Raw genomic sequence first — 17,262 nt, forward strand, 5'->3', positions numbered from 1 at the left:
TTACATATTTAGGAATTATGCATATACATACAAATATACATACATGTGTGTAACATCATCAATGAAAAAGGAGGCCATGAGTTAGAAAGAGAGAAAGAAGAGACATACATATATGGGAAAGTTTATGTGGAGAAGCAGGAAGGGGGAAATGATAGGATTATATCCTAATCTCAAATATGAAAAGCAACAATTAGTAAGGGGGGAAAAAAAAGCAGATCAGTGGATAATGACTGCAGGAATCAGAACATTGTCCCAAAAAGTTAAAGACACAAAAAGTAAATCTTTGCCACAAGTGCATGCTTTCCTAAGTAAGGAAAGAGCAGTCCTCTGGTGGACGGAAAAGGGGCTCACTCAGTATGGGCAAACGTGAAGGGAGCCACCAAGATGAACAGGAAGGAGAGCCTGAGCATAGCAAATATATGGCTAGCCTGGGACAGCACCTGCATTGGCTCCTGGGAGGAGTATTCCAGAAACAACTGAGGTGCTCAGTTGTCATTCTGAGAAGACTGACACATCCTGTCAGGAAGTCAACAGAAAAAAGCAGATGAGGATGAAGACAACAGTTCTTATGAAATGGTCCAAGATCGGAAAAAATAAGATAAAATAAAATAAACGCCACCATCGCAAGACTTGGCCGACTCGGCTGCATGTCATGACAAAAAGTCATACCAATGAAAACCCCGATGCTGCTAAGTGGGGAAATGCGGTACCCATTGGAGAATGGGGAAAGTTCTCCTGTGCGTGATGCCTGGAGCCGTGGGGCAGGGACGTGAAGAAATCCTTGATAAAAGTTTCTTTCACTTTAGGAAGTGACTAGATTTTCCTTCAAGAAGAGAAGTCAGCGTGCCTGAGAATAAGATGAGTATTTGAGAAGACAGGTAAATACCAAAAGACGCGTGCAGACCTGAAAGTATGTGTGAGACAGCTCACAGTCTCCTGGCTTTCACTCGATTCACCTTGATATACACGTTGTTCAGTCGTGCGGGGCTTAATTAGATTAAGAAAAAAAAAAGTGTTTTAAATCTATGGTTTTAAACTTGAGTGCGTTGCCTCTTCTCGTGTGAGGTATAAAGGAGGATCTTGCAGGAAGGTCACTTCCTGGCTCTGTGTAACATGCCCAGTATTTCCAGGATCAGCACTGTGCCAGGCACTGGGAACGGAAGGATGGCTAAACTGGAACCACACTGGGAAGGCTGGATTATAGAGCGGGGTTTATCTGGGTGAGGGGAGCAAACCAGACACTGAGTGGACAGAATGAGAGAGGATACATGAAGTCAAGAGTCTTGTGTCAGCCCAAATAAGTTTGTGATGCCAATGGAGGACACCAAGAAAATAAGGCCTCTAGGTCAACAGATTGACGCACACGCGAACTCACAGAGGCTGAGACAGCAGTCAGAGGGCCTGCGAGGGTCTGCACCAGATGGGGTCCTAGAGCTGAAAGGGGAGGTAGACACATGCCCCCACCCCTAATGGAGATGCTATCTCCAATGGATAACTGCTTGAGAATGGAAGTTGACTTTTCTTCAAGGGAGTCTCATTGGGGAAACGAAACTACTCTAAGGCCACATGCCCAGCATAGATGGCCAACAGAAAAATTCAACGGCATCTTTGGAGGTTCCTTGTCTTATAATATCATCTCAGGGATTCTTTTCTTTTCTTTTCTTTTTTTAACAGCAACAAAGCAGCATTAAAGTTTTTATTCATGTGAATCATTAAAAATGGGCATCTATACCAGTGTCAAACGAGGGTGGGAGAGGAAGGCTGGGTAGACAAGGAGAAGGAATTCCTGTCTATTGGTAATAAAGCTCCAGGTTCATCCCATCATGGATTTCATAATCTCCTAGAGACACGTGGTCCTTAAAAATTGTGTACCACTTTTTAAGAATGATCTTATTCCAACAGGTGCCAGTTTAGGCCACTATCAGTTTCTTCAAGTCCCCGATGGTGTCATCAGTGTTGCACTTGACTTGGACTTTCTTTCCTAGATGGTTGTTGCAAACCACCTCAGTAATTGTGGCTGGAGCTCTAATGCGAGCCCTGGACCGATTTCCGGATTCTTTTCTTAATTTATCTACTTTATTTTCCTCTCTTTTACCCTACGGGTCATTTGCATATATAGTGTTTTTGTGGGATTCATGAGTGTGTGAACAAGTAGGTCTCTACATCTATATTTGTTTCTTGGACCTTTATTTTGACTTTTTCTTCTGTTTGCTTTGTCCAATTCTGACCTGTCAGTTTTTTTATTTTATCATATTATATTTTATTTTAATTACCCCTTAGAAGTCTATTTGTTTTCTAATGAGAGACAGACAGGGTGGATCTGGATGGGAGGGAAGGTGGGAAGGAACTGGGAGGAACAGAGGGAGGGGAAACCATAATCAGGACATATATGACCAAAAAAATCTATTTTCAATAAAAGGGAAAAGTGAACAAATTTTTAAAAATCTAAATAGCTTTGTCATCCTGGAGAATAGCTCAGCCTAGCATGATCAAGGTCAGCAGATCCACCCAACTACAAACTTTAGTATACTTCAAGACTAAAAATAATGTTTTGGATAGACAGAGTAGATGAAATTAAGAGATATGCGTTCCTAATTCCACACAATCCTTACTGGAGGGTGTACCTTTGTTTATAAGAGGTCTGTTTTTTCATTCAGTACTAAAACCAGGTTCAAATAATAGCTCAGAGTTCCAATACCCTAATCTAACATGAAAAGAAGAAACACTTTCTTTCCATAGCCACCTTTGAAGCTTCTCCCACCAGCCGGAGCTCCTGCACATTGAACTTGGAGAAAAGCAACAGGCAAGCCTAGCAGGGATGCTTTACAAAGTCAATACAGCAGACCCCACCACCTTACCGTTGTCCCCCGGGCTTTTCGCAGGTAGCTCAGAAGGTCTCCTCCTTCCATCAATTCCAGAATAATGTACTGGGGCTCACTCAGCAGACAGACTCCCAGCTGCTTCAGAATGTTGGGATGATTAAACTTGCTGAAAGGTGAAAACACACACAAGCTGGATGACCTGACAGTGACAGCAGTCCCAGCAGGGATCCTCATGGAACAGAGCAGTTCTTTACCCAAAGTGTCCTTTTCAAGCACTCACTGACTTCCTCTGACTAGGGAAAGCTTCCTTGCCTAAGAGCCCATCTGTATGCTTGCCTTAAGAAGGGAACATAGCAACCCCTAGTGGCCAGAGCATCTGAGTAGAACAGAAGGAGTTTTCGAAGAAATAATGTTTCTCATTATGGGGATTGGGAAAAAAAGCAATTTTGACTAACAGCCTTCTTCAAAAGATGTTTGGAAGCATATATATTATGACATATATCCTCTCCCTTTTAGGGAAACAACTCAGATCTTGAAGTTTGAGCCTCACTGGTTTGTGAAGTCATTAGAGTGAGTAAGCCCCAGCCTAATCAGCGGACCCAACTTGACTTCCTGTGAGCCGCTGCCTCCCGCTTCTCCTTAAGATGTCCTGGAGCAGTTCTTATGACAAGTTTTCTGGGCAAGAGATATTCTTGAGAACATCAGAACTCATGAAAGAACATTCTTCCTGGGTCTGATTGACTCATTATCCCTCATTAAGAATAGGTACATTTTAAAAGCAAAAGAGATTCAGAAATTGCTTGCAAAATACACTCCCAACTAAAGATAAGAGATAGGGGGATCTTTTCCTGGGAACTACCTACCCAGGCTCCTTACATTGGCTTCTAAAGAATACTTAATATGAAAGACTTATTTTCTTCGAAAGGTTTTGTTCACGCTTATTTTCAGAATGATCTGATCATTGAGATGTTAAAAATCCAACACAGAGAAATAAAAGCTTTCTATCCACACCCGTCAGAGAAAATGACTACAAGAACTGTGCTAATACCTCATCAGGTGTGCCTCCTTCAAGAACTCAATCTTCTCCCGGTCTGTCGAGCCCTTCTTTAAAGTCTGTGAGAAATGGAGGCAGGTCAGCAATCAGACACTGGGAGCCCAGTGGATTATGGGAGCTGAGCAGATTAATAGAGACAATATTTTATTGATTTTTTTTGTCTTCTTTGTTGTCTTATTTGTTTGGTGGACATATATATCTGGAACTAAATCACAGTTACAGCATTGCATATGATCTGTAAATCCCCTGCTGGTGAGGCGTGTGGTCTCTAAAACTGCCATAATTGCTACTGTTTAATCAAAAATATCTCAGTCTGCCAGATAAGGGATTGAGGAACAAACATGTAAGGTACCTCTGAAATATGGAATGTTTTGTTTTATTTGGTGTTTTTTGATTAATGTATTATTTATTTTATGTGTATGGTTCTTTGCCTGTATCTATGTGGGTACATCACGTGTTCACAGTGCCTGCAGAAGCCAGAAGAGAGTGCTGGATCTCCTGGGATAAGAGTTACAGATGGATGTGAATGGCCATATGAGTTATGGGAATCAAAACTGGATCTCCAAGAAGAGCAGCCAGTGCTCTTACTGGCTGAGCCCTCTTTCCACATATAGAAATATAGAAAAATTTAAATGCACACTAATTTGGACACTCAATGAGTCAGCACCTTTTTAGATTTTCTTCTCAGTACCAACTTTCCCACTTTACCTGCAATCACTCCCTCGTTCATTTTTTTTTGGAGGAATGTTGTCCTTTACTAGTCAATAGTTGCAAATTAACCATGAAAATCTATTCTAAAACTCTCCAATCTCTTCGCCCTAAGTCCCATGTCTCAGTTCCAGCTAATAAAACCTAAGAGAAAAACTGATGTGGTGGAGAGATTTACAGGAAACTCCCCTTCCTGAATCATACAGGTAGACCTTCCTACCTCCTCTCCCTGGTCTGAATGAGGAGGTGATGCCTACCTAATTCTTGGCACTCACATTGCTGTTATGTGGCAAAGAGCAAGAACCAAGTAGAAAGGAATGGAAGCTCTCACCTGCCACAAGTACGCCTAGGCCAGCAGTCATCTTAGCGTGTGAGAAGATAGATAGAAGATAGGTAGGTAGGTAGGTAGGTAGGTAGGTAGGTAGATAGATAGATGATAGATAGATAGATAGATAGAAGATAGGTAGGTAGATAGATAATAGATAGATGATAGATAGAAGATAGATAGATAGATAGATAGAAGATAGGTAGGTAGGTAGATAGATAGATAGATAATAGATAGATGATAGATAGATAGAAGATGATAGATAGAGAGATAGATAGATAGGTAGATAGATAGAATATAGATAGATAGATGATAGATAGAAGATAGATATATAGATAGATAGATGATAGATAGATAGATAGATAATAGAAGATAGATAGATAGATAGATAGATAGATAGATAGATAGATAGATAGATAGATAGACAGATAGATACATGTTTAATGGGCCCAAACTAGAGAAAGTTACAGAACTTTTCAAGTCTATTCATTTGGGAATGGAAAGAATTTTGGCAACATAGATTGACCATCCCTAAAGCAAAAATCTCCATTAAGTACTGACCAAGATATTATTTAAGTATATGAAATTGCTCAGCCCTCTATCAAAAAGAAATGTTACCAGATCATGAGAGCATATGCTGTATTTCTTTAAAATGCATCAATGCACAATGGCAACCAAAGCCTGTGAGCAGATGCAGTCTGTCACCCATGTCTATACAGACCCTATGTTCTATCACCTGTGTCTATACAGACTCTATGTTCCATCACCTGTGTCTATACAGACTCTATGTTCCATCACCTGTGTCTGTACAGACTCTATGTTCCATCACCTGTGTCTGTACAGACTCTATGTTCCATCACCTGTGTCTATACAGACTCTATGTTCCATCACCTGTGTCTACACAGACTCTATGTTCCATCACCTGTGTCTACACAGACTCTATGTTCCATCACCTGTGTCTATACAGACTCTATGTTCCATCACCTGTGTCTACACAGACTCTATGTTCTATCACCTGTGTCTATACAGACTCTATGTTCCATCACCTGTGCCTACACAGACTCTATGTTCCATCACCTGTGTCTATACAGACTATGTTCCATCACCTGTGTCTATACAGACTCTATGTTCCATCACCTGTGTCTATACAGACTCTATGTTCCATCACCTGTGTCTATACAGACTCTATGTTCCATCACCTGTGTCTATACAGACTCTATGTTCCATCACCTGTGTCTACACAGACTCTATGTTCCATCACCTGTGTCTATACAGACTCTATGTTCCATCACCTGTGTCTACACAGACTCTATGTTCCATCACCTGTGTCTATACAGCCTCTAAGTTCTGTCACCTGTGTCTATACAGACTCTATGTTCCATCACCTGTGTCTATACAGACTCTATGTTCCATCACCTGTGTCTATACAGACTCTATGTTCCATCACCTGTGTCTACACAGACTCTATGTTCCATCACCTGTGTCTATACAGACTCTGTGTTCCATCACCTGTGTCTATACATCACAGAGTCTGAAACCAGCCTCTGTGCTCCTAAATAGTGGGGAAATCAGGAAGAGAATAGTATTTCAAGACACAGAAAATTCAAACTTCAATGTTTGTAAGTCAAGTTTAGTGGAAATACTTGCTTGTTTAAATATTTACTAAGCTGTTGGAACTTCAGAGGCAGAATTCAAAGGTTAAAACAGAGACCACATGGGCAATAAGTATGAGAACGTATGCTAAGTCCTAGTCTAGTTCCTGAAATTTATTGTATGATTCTAGTTCATGTAAAGTATATTGTTATTGTTGTTTTGAGACAGTATCTCTTGTAGCTCATGCTGGCCTCTGAATCTGTATGTAACCAAGCATGGCTTTGAACTTGATTCTCCTACTTCTTCCTCCACAGTGTTAGGAATACAGGTATGCACATCACCCCTTGTTTTATGCTATGCTGAGGATCAAGCCCCCTTTGAAGTACTGGGCAAGGACTCTACAAATTGAGCTATTATCTCTAGCCCCTTCTTAGAGTATTTTCAATGGGAAGTAAAACTCCACTAGGGTTTTACCTAATTAATAGCTTTAGTAGTAACATAAGCCCTGGATATATTCTCCTTTAAAAAGCCTGTTAGAAATGGTGAAAATAATGGCTGGCTTTTTAGCTAATGACAGACTTCTACATTGTGCCATTATTAAATTTACTTTACTTTTTAAAGGTGTATTTATTTTATCTTATGTGAATGCTTTTGCTTGCATGTATATATGTGCATGACATGTGTGCCTGGTACCATTGGAGGTCAGAAGAGGTAGTTGGGATCCCTTGGTACTGGAGTTATGGATGGATGCTTGTGAACCACTCTGTGGATGCTGGGAACCAAACTTCTGCAGTCCTCTGCAAGAGCAACAAGCACTCTAAACCACTGAGCCAACTCTCCAGCCCCAAACTTATCTTATCTTTTAGTTGACATACTATCTATACCTGATTTTGCTACACAGTGTGATGCTTTGATTTATATATGCATTGGATAATGGGCAGATCCAGGATCCTAGCCTGTTCATCACGTTTAACTCTTATCATGTCTTCGTTACTAAACAGACTGAAATTCCACTTGGGGACATACAGTGCATCATGTTCACGGCTCTAGAAGGCCTCTTCTCCATCGCTAGCTCTGGATTTTACAGTCATATGCAGGATGGGGTTCAGAGACGCACATCACCTTCACTGCCACTTTGATTTCGCCACTGCCCACTCCTAGGATGTCCACGGCTGTGCCTTCGTACACTTCTCCAAACGCTCCGCTCCCCAGCAACAGGCGCAGGCTCAGCTGTTCCCGAGGGAAGGCGGGAAGCCTTTCAATCTCCTCTTGGGTTGGAAGAGTACTGTAAAACAACCGTATGTGTGTCCTCCCTGAGGACCTCAGGTTTCTGCGTTTGTGTTTGAAAGAAATGGAGCAACCTCAGTACCTGGCAGCACTGTGCGTTCTAATAATAGGGTAATGAGGAATTTTATGCCACTACACTTTGCTATTCTATCAGTTTTTACACAAAGTGTGTCGCTTTACTTCTGCACACCATGATTTCTACAGGAGCGTGAAAGGTGAAGACTTCCCCGAGGCTTCTGTTGCAGCTGCCTCTATCAAAATGAGTAGTTGTGAAATTCTCTGGGTTGCAGATTCATGAAAAAACTGCTGCAGATGAAGGAAACAGCAACAAAAGCAGCTGGGCCCCAGAGCTCTTTCCCTTCACCTGACTTACGTACCTGCTTCCACAACAAACAGGATTTACTGTGACTGCAAAAACCACCTCCACCACCACATAAACCTTCAAAAGGCCAGTCTTCACCTTGGAATATTACAGCATTGGTGCTTAATCTAAATTAAGTACACTTTGAGGGTTTTTTTTTTTTTTAGCTAAAATCTTTCTTAAAATGATTTATTGATTTTTATTTTACATGCATTGATTGGTGTTTCGCCTGCATGTCTGTTTGTATGTGAGAGAGAGCATCAGATCCCTTGGAACTGGAGTTACAAACGGTTGTAAGTTGCCATGTGGGTGCTGGAAATTGAGCGTGGGTCCTCTGGAAGAGCAGTCCATGCTCTTAACCACTGAGCCATCTCACTGGCTCCAGCAAGAATCTAAACTATCAGATACACAGTGTTTTCTAAAAACAAACAAACACAAATCTCCTCTGAAGAGCTGGTTTGGTTTAATTTCTGTATCTATTTGAATTCCTATTTGTAGATTTCTGCAGAGCAAGGCCTATGACCCCTAAGAGTCTTTTTACAGAGAGCATGACATAGTGTCTCATGCAAAGAAATACTTATTTTCCTTAATTATAATCATGACGAAAGTTTAAAGCTCATCTGTCTTACAGAGACACTGTGGGCGATCATCATATGGTGTCTGTGACAGAATGGGAAGGTACATGCAAGACCTTCAGAATTTCTCCCTTCTCAGTCATACGCTCTTTTCAAAGTGATACATCCTTCTTAAGCTGGTCTTTTTAATCACTGACTCAATAATGGAAGGCAATGGATTTGTATTTCTCTTATAGGATAACCACATAGGCCAGCCACCATTTGTCCCCAGCCACATACGAGACTAGAAACAAATGCTGCTGACAGTGATGCCCGAAGGTCCCTGGGAATCGTGAGGTGTGTGGAGACCCCGTTACTGGGTCCACCCGGCCTACGTGATCCGAGAAGATGGCATGGGTCACATACTGTACTGCATAGCAGGCATTAGCCAGGCCCACTCCAGCCGCCAGACCTCGCAGATCCGCTAGCTCTTTGTCGTCTTCGTTGAGAACTGAGAGCTCTTCCTTGGAAGCTTTGCGATTTTTCAGGCTCCTATGCCAGACTATAAAGAAAACAAACAGTTTACTAAGTAAATTATTGCTTTTTTTCCCCTTAAAAAGATGTTAGTGTGTTTTAAACACACATGTGTATGTGAACCCTACAGACAGAATAACATGATTTAAAAATATTCCTATAACAATTTTTTAACTAATCTTGGTAAAATTCCATACAAAACCCACACAATTCATACACTTTAAATCATAAAATTCACTAGATGTCCTACTACTACAAATAAATTTTGAAGTATCTTATTAAAATGCACAATTAACTGTAAGCTAGAATCAAACTAAGTTCAAAAGCTTGCAAAATAATTTTTAATGAAGCAAACTTTCTTCTGCATCCAGACATTCCATCATACTCCAGTAGACCAGAAGGAACGCTTCTGATACAATGGCACATTTAAAATGTTTTCAGTTGAGCTCTGCCCAGCCTTTTCAGTATGATGAATATGGCACAAATGTGTAGATCTGAGCTGGGAAGATGACTCAGTGGAAAAAGTACAAGCATGAGGACCTGGGTTCAGACCCCCAGCATCCATGTAACAGTTGGGTGTAGCAGCACATACATGTAACCCCAGTGTTGGAGGTGGAGGTCAGTGACAGGCAGATCTTGAAGACCTGCCAGCCAGCCAGCCCAGCTGATCAGTGAGCTCCAGGTTCAGTGACAGATTGTCTCAAAAAATTCAAGTGGATTGGGATAGAAAAAGGCTTCTGACATTGACCACTGGCCTCCATAAATACACATGCTCTCTCACATATACACATGCACTCATATGCACACATGCACTCACACAGTCATGCACACGAGAGAGAGAGAGAGAGAGAGAGAGAGAGAGAGAGAGAGAGAGAGAGAGAGAGAGAGAGAGAGAGAGAGAGAGCTCTGCAATACTTAGATTCTGGAACCACTGGTTAAAATCCTAGAGCTCCTCTGAAATGTTTAGCTTCCCCAGAGTTGAAGGAGTCCCACATGCTACCTGTGTGGATGCCTTGAAATGAAAGCTCAGCTTTGTTCTGTGCACTCTGATACCTTTTCACTGTGATACAGAGACAGAGATACATATAAAATAATGTACATCTGTTGTTCATATATGTCTGTAGAAAAATTGCTGTGATAAACAACAGCATTGGTCCTGTCTTCTTGTAGAATCATGAGTGATTTGTATTCTCCCTTTTCACGTTATGCTCAGTCTTTATAATGTTAAGAAAACATTCTCTGATAAAAATCAAAATACAATTATGTCAGGAAGATCACCTATTTGTGTCGTATATTGATGCAGGGGTCAAAATCATCAAAAACTGCTTTGCAAATGATTACTGGGATTTGAGCCTTTGCATCGTGGTACGCACTTACATTTTGTGTACTTTGGAGGCTGAGGGAGCAGGAGCAGTAACTCTAGATCAGCCTGTCCTACAAATAGTCTGCTCTGTCTCAAAACGAAAACAATCAACAAAAAGTAACGTGCTTTTGTAGTTCCTTGCTTATCTAAGACATTAGTTTCGCTCAAGTGACATTCCATCCGAGGGGCCATGCAGGAGCATTGCCAGCACCCTTACCAGAGCACTTTTCCCTAGGCCTCGCTTGTTTGCATCCCTGCATCCGCAGCGACAGACATCACCTCATTCTTCTGCACACCCTGCTCATCTCTCCCAGTGACCCTATAAGGCCAACTGTGGCTGCCGGTGCTCTTCCATGCTGCTCTCACCTACATTTCATGTCACTTATAACATCCTATTTCATCTTCTCACACAGATATGTCTTACCTCCATTATTAAAGGACAGTCTCATGAGGCCACTGATTACAGTCTACAACTTCTTCCCCTCTTTCCCTGGCATGAGGTTCATATCAAATACAGCCTCTCACCAACCCAGAGGCTGCCAGTATTTGTTTTTAAGCCTTTGTTTTGATTTTACAGAGCCCTCATGACAATGCAATTTCTAAGGAATTGCTACTTTTCATTATTTTAATAACTTCAGTCTTTTCTCATGGACTCACACATTCCTCTGATAGAACCGCATGCACTACTAACAGAGGCAAAAACTGAATTAGCTTAGCGACTCCCCCAAATCCACAAATTCCAAACACAATAAAGACCTTGCAGTCCTGACAAAGTTCAGATATCCACAGGAGGTCTCGAAAGCGCACAAAACATTGAAATGTTCTCATTTCCATCAGCCAGAGTCACGGGTTCGAGCAGTGGTGGTGGAGAAAGTAGGCAAGCAGAGGTGAGGTGAAGGGGCCCTCGTGGAACACGCCTCCCAGCAGGAAGCAGACAAGCAGTCAAGCCTATATGCCAACTGCCAAATATACCGCAGTCAGACGAGTCACTCTGGAGGGACTGGCTTTAGTGGTACAAACATCAGCTGTGCAATACACAGACTCCCTGGAACCACAGGTTAAAATCCTAGCAGGCTCCACTGAAACGTTTAGCTTCCCCACTTAGCTAGAGGAGTTGCATGTGTTATCGGGTGGCAGTTTTTTAAGTGAAACCTCAGTTCAAGTTCAAAGTGTTGTCTGAGACCTTTTATCTCCAGTCACTCTGGAGAAAGAATAAGATTGGGAAAACTCAATTAAGTGGTAGCTTTATTTTCCAGAGGGATTCAGCCCTTGTATTCTATTCATAGTTCTTCCTTGCCTTTCCCTTGTAACTTTTTCTTAGTTATAAACGCAAGTCACAGCTTCCTGAATATGTATGCGATGGAATTTCTTTTCTGGTATCATGCCCTTATGATCCTGGGGGCACAGCACTCTCAGTATCCATGGTAGCTGTGAAGCTCATACATCTTATAACACAAACCAAGTCACCTGCAAACTGGACAAATGTGATGTTGACGTGTATTACACAACAGTAACAAGCCAGAATGTGTGATCATGGTAGTAATCCTCCAGGCCCAACTTCTTCTCGTCTATTTTGGGGTTTCTGTGTTTCTAATTGTAATTAAAATAAACATTAAAAAAGGGGTAGCACTTTAAGGACTACGTATTACGGGTTGGGGATTTAGCTCAGTGGCAGAGAGCTTGCCTAGCAAGCACAAGGCCCTGGGTTCAATCCTTGGCTCAAAAAAAAAAAAGAGTCGGCAATTACATTAAAAGTACAACTTTAAAAAAAAGGGGGCATTTAAAAGGACTACCGTATTAATATAAAATAAATAATGGGAAGTGGCTACCTGGTGTAATTCTGCTGCTTTTCGATCCTTTGTAAATGATCAGGGATTTTGAGTTTCCCAGGCCAGAAATGGGTCTCCTGTGAGAGGCCCCACTCATTCCAAACTGAGCTGTCTGCCCGGGGACCAGAGCTATCCCAACTAGTGACTGTCATTGGCCTCCCATTAATCCCACACTGTTTTTGTGTCTTTGGTTACTTCTCTTTTATTTATATTCTAGCCTACAAGCCACAGAACACTTGCAGTAGCCTATTAGAAACAAGTGCTATTTTACAGAAAGCTAAAATAGAGAGTCCTCACACACCATCAAATGTATCTGCCACGGGGTTGCTGCCCCATGCTGTGGTTTGTGTCCAGAATATATATTCTTCAAAGGTGTAAAGCCTTAGTCTCTTCTCTAGCTTGAAATTTTTGGAATGCAGAGGTCAGGGCCTAATGGGAAGTCACTGGGGACATATTCTTGAAGATGATGGTAGGACCCAAGCTCCTTTCTCTTTCTCTGCTGTTCCTAGCTGTGAACTGACAACATTACTACATCATACCCCTGCCATGAAGGACTGCTAACACCAAGAGCAACAGGGCCACTTGATCCTGAACCAACATCTTCAAAACTATGAGTCAAAATAAACCTTTACATGAAAGAAAACTAATGTATCTCATGATTTAAAAAAATCATAGACGTTAGTAGCTATGAAAATACAGCCAAGGGCAATGCTATGAACTTTATTAACTTATTTCATCAGGTTGTGTTTCATGTAGGAAATGAGATAAACTGAAAGATAAATCAGTCAGTATGATCTAATAAACAATTTATTACCTGCTTGTAAAATCTATAATACTCACCAAAGGTCAGTGGGAGTGCAGCAACCAGAAATATCCCAACTATGATAGTAAGTATAAAACTTGTTTCTGTTATCCAAAAACCATCTAAGGATATAAATGGAAAAAGAAATTAATTCGCATACATAAAAAAGCTAAATTGTCCCATTTCTTCCCAAGCATGAACACACTGGTTAGCAGGAGCCTGCTCCTTTGAGGTTTCTACAAGCCAGTTGTTGAGGAGGGCAGTTTGGAAATCAACCATGTTGAGAGTTTGGACCCAGCAGAAAGTTGCTATTCCTTTTGTTACTTTCCCATCATTTCACTGAAACAACCCACCCAACCTATTTTAAGATGACTAAGAAAACCTGTGTGCTTCTTTTTAAGGAATTCAGGACAAAGGGGTCTTTATCTTCACATACTAAAAAGATAACTGAGGTTTATTATTTCCCATTATATCTCCATACCCATTTAATTCCACAGACATTCATCTAAGGACTACCAACATGAAAGTGTGGTGGAATGTCTTTGGTATGCTGTTTGCAGAGGAAACAGATCACAGTGTGGCAAACCCCAGCCGGTGGGACAAACCTGGATGCAGCATTTTAAAACTTCCCATGAGCTAAGAATAATTTTTACATTTTTAAAATATTTGAGAAAAAAGAAAAGGGAAGGAGTGAAAAAGAGGAGGAAGAGGGGGACGAAGAAGAAGGGGTAGCTTCAGAGAGCAGACATAACTTGCAATACCTAAACCATTTCCTTCTTGGCTCTTCTCAGAAAATATCTAGGCAAGCACTAACTAACTGACTACAACATAAATAAGAATGATGGCAGTTCTGTGTTTAATTTTATGTGGATGAGTGTTTTGTCCTCATGTATATCTGTGCACCATGTCATGAAGTTTCTGTGGAAGCCAGAAGAGGACACCAAATCCCTGGGGAATCTGGAGTTACAGATAGCTGTGAGCGTCCATGTGGGTGCTCGGAATCAAATCAAGGTCCTCTACAAGAATAAATGCTCTGAACTGCTGAGCTAGCTCTCCTGGACTCTTTTTATTGCATTTTTTTACGTATGTATTTGTGTGTGTGTGTGTGTGTGTGTGTGTGTGTGTGTGTGTGTGTTCCATGTTTGTGTATGTGCATGTATTTGCCTGCCTGGGCACAAATTTGGAGGACAGGAAACAGCTTATGGGAAATGGTTTTCTTCTATTGTGGGGATTCCAGGGAACAAACTCAGGTCATCAGACTTGGCAGCAAGCGCCATCTTGATGACCTAGAATGACTGATGGTTTATGTGAATGTATGTATAAAATGCAAATAATTCATTTTTGCCTAAGGTATATCAATTATGCACAGCAATGGGTTCATTTAAGTCAGGCCTTCAAATGAAAGGCTAGTGGGCAGGAAGGGGATGAGAGAGGGTAATAGGGTGACTATGATCAAAACATATTACATATTTGTGTAAAAATGTCACAATGAAGCCTATTAGTATTTATAATTAACATATGCTAATGAGAATCTAGAAATAAAAGAAATGAGTGAGATTAAATTCCCTGCCATTGCTGAAGATGTAACTCAGTGACAGAGCACTTACTTTGCATGTGCTAAGTCCAGGATTTAATTTTACACACACACAAAGGAAAAGAATAAGAAAAAACTTCCAGAAGTCAGATGAGAACAAACAACATAATTAGAATCTGCTTTTGTTGAAGAACATAAATCAAGGTGCTACTTCCTACATACTTGATACAAATTGAGACTCAAACCTACTATAAATAATCACTACAGTTCATGTATGAAAAGTAACACTTAGAACAAATGCAATAAGAAAGCAAAGACCTAAAGGTTCTAGTGGATATTGTACAGGAATAAAGTCCAAGATGCAATCTACTCAGGAAAAAAAAATCATTAAAACAATACCAATGGCAAAAAAGGCAACCCCAGGTAAGGGATACATGGGAGATGGTGCAGGCCGGGCCTTTAGGTTGCAGGAAATACAAATCCAAGACATAATTACAAAAGCTATATCACAGGGGAAAATGCTAGGACAATGAACCACTGTGGGCAAGTCCCAGGAGGCTTCACATGCTGCAGTGAAATCGGTCAATGGAGCCATCTCACATCGTTCGGTGAGGGGCGAAGGATCAAGCTTGTCTTCAGCTGAATTGTTGGCAGTGTGGTCAAGCTGAGAGCACAGACAAGAAAAGATACCTTGAATCAAGAAAGCCAGTGTGGAAACAGAAATGTGGGAACTCCTCCGTGAGAAATTAAGATGGTGGGCCAGCAAGACGGCTCATTGGGTAAAGGTGTTTGCCACCAAGCCTGGCAGTTTGAATTTGATCCCTGTGACCCATGCATGTGGTAGGAGAGAACCAACTCTTAAAAGTTATTCTCTACTGCATATGCATTACCGTGGAAGGCAAATGCCCATACACGCACATACACAAAGAAATAAATGTCATTTTTTAAAAAAGAGAAATTGATATGTTTCTCTTCAAAATCCACTGAAGAGTGGGAAGAGGCATTCATGGTTGAATAATTGCCTCTATCAAATGCCTATGAATATGTCTGTGGGGCATCTTTTGATTTCTGGTTAATATTTAGGGTGGCCTCGCCCACTGGTGGTATCAACCCCAGGCAGCTTGGCCCAGGATGCATAAGCAAGACAGCCATGTGGAAATGAGCCAAAATCAAGGCAGCAAGCTGTGATTTTGGTTTTAGTTCCCACCTCTAGGTTCCCATCTTGAGTTCCTGCCTTGGCCTCCCTTGACACTGTGCTCTAACCTATAAGTCAAGTAAACCCTTTCATCCTCGAGTCAATTCTGGTCAGTGTTTTGCCATGGCAACAGGAAGCAAATTGGAGCACTGGATGTTTAGAAAGATAATGCATAAGGTAAAGTAGGATGCACAGTGGAACAACTAGATAAGAAGGAAGACACAGTATCCTAAGCCTCTTATGTAAGAGAGAGCACTAGGAAGTAGATACTATGGCTGAACAGACTAAAGGCCATATTATGGGCAGTCTCGGAAGTCCATGAAAGAGCATGGAATTGGGGTCATAGACACTCAGAGTGGCTGCTTACTACTGAGAAGCAAAGTAACAAGATAAGAATGATGCATTAAGAATACACCAGATAGCTGGGCAGTGATGGTGCACACCTTTAATCCCAGAACTCAGGAGGCAGAGGCCAATCTCTGTGAGGCCAGCCTGGGCTACAGAGTGAGTTCCAGGAAAGGAGCAAAGCTACACAGAGAGACCCTGTCTTGAAAAACCAAAAAAAAAAAAAAAAGAATATACCAAATAAGCTGAACCCTTCAATTGTTTGTATGATAGGCTATTCAGCAATCATATGTGTGGCTAATATTAAGAATATATTAGCCGGGCATTGGTGGCACATGCCTTTAATCCCAGCACTCGGGAGGCAGAGGCAGGCAGAGCTCTATGAGTTCAAGGCCAGCCTGGTCTACAGAGTAAGTTCCAGGAAAGGCGTAAAGCTACACAAAGAAACCCTGTCTCAAAAAACCAAAATAAAAGAATATATTGCTAGGTAGTGGTGGAGCACACCTTTCATCCCAGCACTTGGAAGGCATAGCCAGGGGAATCTCTGTGAGTTCAAGTCCAGCCTGGGCTACAAAGCAAGTTCCAGGAAAGGCTCCAAAGCTACACAGAGAAACCCTGTCTCAAAAAAAAAAAGAAAAAAAGAATATATCTATCTTCGGCACTAAATGTTTATGTGACAAACTAATATGTAGACAGGTATGTTAGCATACCTTCCACTAATGTAATATCCTCACTGATTCCACTATATTCTCCAAACCCAATATTATTTACAGCTACTGCTCTGAACTGAAATGTTCCTTTCAGGTTTTTGGACTTCCATGTGCAAATGCTACTGCAGGTCCCATTGAACACCATCTTCCACCTTAAACTCCGGTTCTGTGAATCATTGGAAGTACCCTTTCTGCAAAAGAAAACAGTAGATAATAGTCACCTACAGTACATACAACAATATGTTA

At 41.3% G+C, this 17,262-nt stretch overlaps 1 protein-coding gene and 1 pseudogene across 3 annotated transcripts in view; both read right to left on the reverse strand.

Moving 5' to 3' along the window:
* Ros1 (ROS proto-oncogene 1, receptor tyrosine kinase) overlaps positions 1-17,262 on the reverse strand; it is a 119,212-nt gene that overhangs the window by 16,249 nt on the left and 85,701 nt on the right. For all 3 annotated transcript variants that reach the window (XM_036169097.1, XM_036169099.1, XM_036169098.1), the window contains 6 exons: positions 17,017-17,207; positions 13,271-13,354; positions 9,131-9,266; positions 7,625-7,787; positions 3,871-3,935; positions 2,859-2,988 (listed from right to left, as the gene is read on the reverse strand). In XM_036169097.1, the coding sequence (XP_036024990.1) occupies positions 2,859-2,988; positions 3,871-3,935; positions 7,625-7,787; positions 9,131-9,266; positions 13,271-13,354; positions 17,017-17,207 (769 nt within the window). The remainder of the gene's footprint in view (positions 1-2,858; positions 2,989-3,870; positions 3,936-7,624; positions 7,788-9,130; positions 9,267-13,270; positions 13,355-17,016; positions 17,208-17,262) is intronic.
* LOC118570638 lies at positions 1,770-2,781 on the reverse strand (annotated as a pseudogene).

Source organism: Onychomys torridus, chromosome 19 (assembly GCF_903995425.1).
Source record: "Onychomys torridus chromosome 19, mOncTor1.1, whole genome shotgun sequence".
Lineage (NCBI taxonomy): Eukaryota > Metazoa > Chordata > Mammalia > Rodentia > Cricetidae > Onychomys > Onychomys torridus.